Consider the following 7944-nt stretch of genomic DNA (forward strand, 5'->3'; position numbering starts at 1 on the left):
ACTAATGTTGAACAAGATCACCGTAAATTAAGCGTTGCATTGATATGTCAAGGCATTTTTCCGCTTGCTAACAAAGACCCATCAGTGAAAGTGAGTATAATAATATCTCATATCGTCACAAGATATAATTATACTCCATCTTACAAGAAAGCATGGATTGTGAGGACAAAGGATGTTGAACAGGTATTCGGCGACTGGGAGCATTCATACAAAGAATTGCCACGATTTTTATGGGCCCTAAAAATATACGTACCATAAAATGTTGCATTTATGGAGACATTGCCAGCATATATGCCAGACAGAACCTGTTGTTGGAAATAGAATCTTTCACCGCCTCTTTTGGGTGTTTGGACCGTGCATAAAAGTTTTTGCATTCTGCAAACCTATTATTCAAATTGATGGAACATGGTTATACGAAAAATACAATGGTACTTTGCTTATGGTTGTTGCACAAGACGACAACAATAATGTCTTTCCCATTGCCTTTTCTCTGGTTGAAGGTGAAACCGTTGGTGGTTGGGGTTTCTTCCTTCGACATCTCAGAACACATGTCGCTCCACAAGCCAATCTCTGTTTGATTTCAGATAGACATGCTTCCATTGAGAGTGCTTACAAAAACCATGATAACGAATTGCATGATCCTCCTTCTACCCATGTCTATTGCATTAGACATATCACACAAAACTTCATGCATGCAATCAAAGATAAGAACCTTCGCAAAGAAGTGGTGAATGCAGGGTATGCTCTAACTCAGTCGTCATTTCAACATTACCGTGATGAAATTAGATTGTCTAATGTAGATGCAGGAAGATGGGTGGATAACATACCAGTAGAGCAATGGACAAGGAAGGCTGTTGATGGGGCCACATGACAACAAACCTTCATGCGTGCAATCAAAGATAAGAACATTCGCAAAAAAGTGGTGAATACAGGGTATGCTCTAACTCATCTGTCATTTCAATATTACCGTGATGAAATTAGATTGTCTAATGCAGATGCAGGAAAATGGTTGGATAACATACCAGTAGAGCAGTGGACAATGGCATTTGACAGAGGCTGTCGATGGGGCCACATGACAACAAACCTTGTGGAATGCATGAACAGCGTATTCAAAGGCATTAGAAATCTACTAATAATCGCTTTGGTCAGAACAACCTATTTTAGGTTGGCTTCTACCTTCACAACCAGAGGTGAAAGATGGATGCAGTGTTAATGTCAGGTCAAATATTTAGTGAATGTTGTATGAAAGTGATGAAAGAGGAAAGTATCAAAGCTAGCACACACGCGATTACAGTCTTTGATCGTCATAGGCAAAATTTCAGTGTACAGAAAATAATTTACCACAATGAGGGGAGGCCAAATTTATCCTATGCTGTCAAACTAAACAGAAGTTGGTGCGATTGTGGAAAGTTTCAGGCCTTTCGTATTCCTTGCTCCCATGTCATTGTGGCATGCGCACATACTCGTCAGAATGCTTACAGTCATATATCTGATGTTTACAAGGTCATTATCGTCATGAATGTGTATAATAAAAACTTCTTAGTGCTACCAATTGAGGAATACTGACCTCCATATGAAGGTGACATAGTTTGGCACAACGATGAGATGCGAAGGAAAAAAAAAAGGACGGCCAAATAGCATGCGTGTTAGAGCAGAAATGGATACGACTGATAAAATGATAAGATTATGTAGTATATGTCGTCAACCAGGACACAATAAGAACATATGTCCCAATCTAGGAGCAACATCTGCATCATAATCATTTTGTAACCTTGAATTTTTATATATCATTATCTTTTTATTACAACAAGGTTAACGACAAACATCACTACAACATAAACAAACTTAAAACAGAACATTTCTAACTGATTACAACAATCAAACTGATGTCATCTCATCCAAACATCATTTTCCTATCATCTCTAGCATCACTTCTCAATACTTTTAATTTTTTTTTCCTTCTGGTATTTTTCCATCTAACCAACGAACCAGCTCCCTCTTCAGTTGAAACTATAGATGTTCTAGAAGAGCATCAACATCGGAGGCTTGTCTCTCGAATAAATCACTTTTCCATAACGACGACGAACACCAAACTTGTTTGCAATATGACGAAATGAGATGTGGAAAAATGAGTCACACAACACATTTATTTATAACCAAAAAATTCACATTACACTGAGGCGTCAGACCAATTGACATCTCCTCTTTCAAATAACACATAGGCGCCAATTAGATTGGCAGCACCATGTGCTGTAGACAATCCAATTGACGCCTCCACTTAAAGTTTAAGGGTAAACGTCAATTGGTCTGACGTCTATGTCTTACGTATTTTTATTTATTTTTTAAACTGGGATAATTTAGAAAAAAAATTGAAAACTGAATTATTTGTGATTTTTTTTAAAAAAAAAAGGATATTTGAGTAAAAATTTCTAATAAAATTATATTTTAAAATTATAATTATTATATGCAATTATGCATCATATCTCATAAAGTATAGGATTTCTCAAATATTTGAAAATGGAAATAACATCCACTTATGTAAGAACAAATATCACTTATTTAAAAACAAATGTAGTATCATATATATTGTGTGAAAATCAAAGGAACTGTATCTATGTCTATCATATATTGTTTATATCTATACTACAGAGATGTGGTAATGCTAACAAACAAATCATATTCAAAGTTGATTGAAACTACAAATATTTTAGAAGAGCATCAACATCGGAGGTTTGTCTCTCGAATAAATTATTTTTTCATAGCGACGGCGAACACCAAACATGTTTGCAATATGACGAAATGAGATGTGAAAAAATGAGTCACACAACACATTTATTTATAACCAAAAAATTCACATTACACTGAGGCCCCAAAACAATTGGCGTCTCCTCTTTCAAATAATACATATGCGCCAATTGGATTGGCAGCACCATGTGCTGTAGCCAATCCAATTGACGCCTCCACTTAAAGTTTAAGGGTAGACGTCAAATAGTCGGGTGTCTATGCCTTATGTTTTTTTTATTTTTTTTTAAATTGGGGTAGTTTTGAAAAAAAAATTAAAATTGAATTATTTTGAAAAAAAAATTAAAAAGTGGGGTGTTTGAATAAAAATTTCTAATAAAATTATATTTTAAAATTATAATTATTATTTGTAATTATGCATCATATCTCATAAAGTTTAGGATTTATCAAATATTTGAGAATGAAAATAACATCCACTTATGTAAGAACAAATGTCACTTATTTAAAAACAAATGTAGTATCATATATTGTGTGAAAATCAAAGGAACTGTATCTATGTCTATCATATATCGTTTATATCTACACTACATAGATGTGGTAATGCCAACAAACAAATCATATTCAACTCTATTGGTCTGAAATTAAACTAAAAAATTTGCCACAAGTTGTAAACTTAATTCAGCTTCTGATATGTGACGTGTGAGAACCACCCCTGAAAAAACAATAATCACGCTTAATTAGTATTATTCGCCGGAATCATACATCAAGCTTTCTAATACAAAGAAACACTTCTTAAAGAAAATTCTAGTTTAATTTTTTTTCTGACTCAGAAATAAGATATACATCAACCAATTCAGAAAATTGCTACATATTATCGTTGAAATTAATTCTTTTTCTAAAATTCAGAACTCAATACCTAAATTAATATGAAAATTGAAGTGTAACTTGTCTAAGTAATACAAACTCAATGAATTAGGCACATATATACATCAAGAAATTAAATTAAATTTTCTAGGTATTGTTATTAAAACTGTAATTATCATCCTAGTCCAGAGAATAGATACAATAATCAAGAAGCTAAACATAATGAAATTGACTATTACAAATTGGAAATTAATAGTTAGACAATTTTAAATTAATTATAAAATGATACACATTAAACTTGATATACAGTATTAGGCAGAGAAATACGAAAGAAAATAAAGAAAAGAAGAAGAACCTACCACTCCAAAACCAATGCCAAAGACGTGGACAATGGCTAAGCCGATTAAGACGTTTGTGAGGAATCCTCCATTATCATTTTGCGGCGGAGGAGCTGACGGCGGTTGTTGTTGCAGATCCGAACGGTATGGTATTATTTTCACTGCACGAGGGGGCGGTGGCAGTGAAAGATCGGGAGTTAGTTCCGAAATGGCCTGCGGAGATTCGGTTGGTGACTGTTCAGCAGAGTTGATTGGTAAAGGTTCCGGAGAGCTTTCCGGTGAATATTCAGGAGAGTTGGCAGGAGTCTTTGTTGGTGATGTTTCAGGCGAGTTACCGGATGATAGAAAAGTTGGAAGTGGTTGAGGTGTTTCTCGTCGAATTGGAGAATCTGATGGTGGATGATGTCCATGTGATTCCAGGTGGAAGTCTCGTTGTATCTTTTGAGGAATGTTTGAAGGTGATTCAGGCTTTGATGATTGCGGCGATCCAAGCTTTGATGGTGAGTCCAGGTGGAAGTCTCGTTGAATCCTTTGAGGAATGTTTGAAGGTGATTCAGGCTTTGATGATCGCGGCGATCCAAGCTTTGATGGTGAGTCCAGGTGGAAGTCTCGTTGAATCCTTTGAGGAATGTTTGAAGGTGATTCAGGCTTTGATGATCGCAGCGATCCAAGCTTTGATGGTGAGTCCAGGTGGAAGTCTCGTTGAATCCTTTGAGGAATGTTTGAAGGTGATTCAAGCTTTGATGATCGCGGCGATCCAAGCTTTGATGGTGATTCCAGTTGGAAATCTCGTAGTATCCTTTGAGGAATGTCGATCAGCTTTGATCTTGAAGGTGATTCAGGCATTGATGATCGTGGAGATGATTCAGGCTTTGATGATCGTGGAGATGATTCAGGCTTTGATGATGGCGGTGATTCAGGCTTTGAAGATGGTGAAGATGATTCAGGCTTTGGTGATCGCGGTGATCCTCCAGGCTTTGATGATCTTGGTGATCCAGTCATGGTGTTCTGTGCTTTCTTTCAACTTCTTTCACATAAACAGAATAAAAGAGTATGCAAAATAATGGTTTCTTCCAATACTCAGATATTTAATAATGGATTCTCAGTGTGTATGTATACTTGTTTGTTTCATTTCAAAGCTTGCTTCACAAAAAACTGTAACCAACTTCTTCTAACCGTTTTTAGTTAGTTAGTTAGTTAAACTTTCTCTTCATCAAGTTTCTTAGTATATTAGAGTAATTAATTAGGCACTTAACTAAATGATGGATTATTCTCATGTTGGGAGGATTAGTGTTGATAATCTCTTTATTGCTTTAGCTAACTTGGCCCTTTCTATGCCTAGCCAAATTTGAATACTCTCACTAAATTGCATCTTACTTTGTGTTCATAAACTTATGAATAGGTGGTAAAAGATTAATTCAGGACCTTCTTTTTAAAAATATGAAAATAAAAATTTGCTTAATTTTGAATATGAGTTTGGGGTTATGCAGAGGCTGGTTTGGGTTTAGAGGGTGGGAACAAGGTTGATACTTGATAGAGCATGCTCTTGAAGAACAAGAGCAATAAGCTACTTTTTAGTTCTTCAGTTCTACTATATAATGGAAAAGCGTTCATTGTGTTAGATATTGTACATTCATTTCATTATTGTTCTATATTTCTTTGAGTCAAATCATCACATTTCTCTGTATATGTTTGGTTTATCTTATAGCAACAGACTCAAACGCTTAAGGACTCTGGTCCAAATTCTGGTGGTGTTGGACACATTAAGCTTCAAAATGTTGAAAGCCACAAACTCAAACACTTAAAGTTCTAACATAGAGAAATGCATTTGATTTGAATAACTTTTTCTGTGCTATTATATATAGTGAAGCAAGAAAGAGAGAGTATGCTAACAGAAATGTTTTGTGACTTTGTATAGAAAGGGTAACAATTGGCAATGGCTGACAACCAAGAATTGAATGAAGACTCTCCCAACTTGAAAGTTCTGCAAAACTCACAGCCTGTGTAGTTAGGCATTTTATTGTTTTATGTATTTGTAGTTTCCTTCTATTTAAAGAAGTGATTGTGAGTGCAACTTTGCATTACATATGTTTTTGTATAATTTCAAAATTATGATATTTTAGTGTTTATGTATATTGGACGGTATCATCTGATTTAATTGTGCATTTTAGAATTAGGAAGCATGTCAACATGTTTAGAAATGGTTTAGAAATGGTTTAGAAAAGATTAATGCATTAAGAAAAGATTTTATACATCAAAAAATTCATTTTTGTGCGAAAAACTGTCTGCAGGTCGACACATACGATTATAGGTCGACCTATAGAAGAATTTTTTCTGCTACTGGTCGACACATACGATGCATATGTCGACTCATGTGCTGCAGTTTTAAAGCATGTAGGCTCTGTTAGATGTGCCTCCTATACAGGTTGACACATGACTTGTATAAGTCAAGCTATAGATCAGAAATCTTGAAATTTTACATTGCTTTATATTCCTTTTGCATTCCTTTTGCTTTTCACTTTTTTACATATATATACTTGGTACATTCATCATTGTCTAGCAAGGTTTCTAGTGAGTAAAACCTATATGAAACCGGTATTTCAAAGCATTCTCATCTTCTTCAACCTTTTTTTATGCATACACATAATTATTTTTTGATTGGGTGTCATATAGATTAGAGTTGATAACGTCCAATTTAGGCTGATTTTACTGTAAAATTAGATTGAGAACTTTGAGGGTTTCAAATCAAAAAACCAAGGTGGGGTTTTCCTTCAAGATCTTTTAGGATTTTAAGATTTTGGATAGGATTACGCAATCTGGATCCGATCGAGTGAAGTATTTGAAGAATGGGAGGTTCTTGTAAAGGAGTAGCGTGAGACAGTGGATCGCATTAGTAAGTCTTGTGTTTCAACAAGTGCGTGTTTGGGATTCGGTCGAGTGAAAGCTTTGAAGAACAAGGGGTTTCTTGCAAAGAAGTAGTGTGAGACGGTGAATCGAAGCAGCATTGTTGGTTACTTGATCAAGAAAAGAGAAGGTGGTAGAATCAACATCAAGCTTATGGTTTGTCGGGTTAGATTGCTACATCTCTCTTGTATACATACATTTACAAAGTAAACATATTACAATATCTCAATTCGCATTCGAGTTGAGGGCAAACGTTCCCATAACGAGGTTGATTGGAGATCTGTCTAAACAAACCCATGTGTACTCTCTCTCTCTCTATCTATCTATCTCTTATTCTCTATCTATCTCTATCTCTATCTCTATTTCTTTTTTATTTTCAGTTTGCAAATTGTCAATTTCATCGATTGCTCGATTGATTTGTTTAGATCATAATTTTGAATATATTTTGAAATTGGTGTTGTTGTATAGATCACAAACCATTTGGTTGTGGTTGGATTTTAAGAACAACAATATCACATAGAATTCCAAACATTATCGATTGCACACTAGGTGTTTGAAAAATTATTTTAATCAATATTTTTGTGTGAATTTTCATTGGAAGTAGACTTTCCTTATTACTTTGCATTCAACTAGTTTTGGTTAATTATTGTTAATCAGTTTGTGAATCATTATCATACCGTTGTCACTACTACGCATATCCGACCTTTTTTATAGCGGGTTCGGTTAGACGATTTTGATCCGAGATATTTTAAACTTGCTTTCACGTCATAAATTTTGCAAAACTATTTTTTGTCAAAGTTTTAACTCGGGATCTATTCACCCCTTCTAGATCTAAGTCTATCGTCTAACAAGTGGTATCATGAACTCTGGTTTATTTTGTGCTTAATAATTTCTTATTAAAAATTGGCTACCGAACCTAAAGGGACGTACAATAGAGCACCAATTTTCACTGGCGAAAATTATGGCTATTGGAAAGCTTGTACGCGTATCCATATTAACTCGGTTGATAAGGGTGTATGGGATGTCATCATCAATGGTCCTAATGAAATTACAATGACCAATGGTGAAGGCGTCATCGTACCAAAATCAGAAAATC

The 7944-nt window shown here is 34.9% G+C and overlaps 1 protein-coding gene across 1 annotated transcript; it reads right to left on the reverse strand.

Moving 5' to 3' along the window:
* Positions 1-3224: 3224 nt before the first annotated feature.
* Positions 3225-6075, reverse strand: LOC127119660 (pollen-specific leucine-rich repeat extensin-like protein 1). Its single transcript, XM_051049937.1, has 2 exons — positions 3966-6075; positions 3225-3454 (listed from the first exon to the last, which is right to left on the reverse strand). The coding sequence occupies exons 1-2, from the start codon at positions 4944-4946 to the stop codon at positions 3416-3418; spliced, it is 1020 nt and encodes a 339-aa protein (XP_050905894.1). The 5' UTR covers positions 4947-6075; the 3' UTR covers positions 3225-3415.
* Positions 6076-7944: the final 1869 nt, after the last annotated feature.

This window comes from Lathyrus oleraceus, chromosome 2 (genome assembly GCF_024323335.1).
Source record: "Lathyrus oleraceus cultivar Zhongwan6 chromosome 2, CAAS_Psat_ZW6_1.0, whole genome shotgun sequence".
Taxonomy (NCBI): Eukaryota; Viridiplantae; Streptophyta; class Magnoliopsida; order Fabales; family Fabaceae; genus Lathyrus; species Lathyrus oleraceus.

What these genes read in the sequence shown, in the direction of transcription:
- LOC127119660 (XM_051049937.1), bottom strand. Translation starts at nt 4,946, where the DNA reads ATGACTGGATCACCAAGATCATCAAAGCCTGGAGGATCACCGCGATCA. An exon ending in TTGGCATTGGTTTTGGAGTG is followed by an intron (nt 3,455 to 3,965) that starts GTAGGTTCTTCT and finishes TTGTTTTTTCAG; the next exon opens with GGGTGGTTCTCACACGTCAC.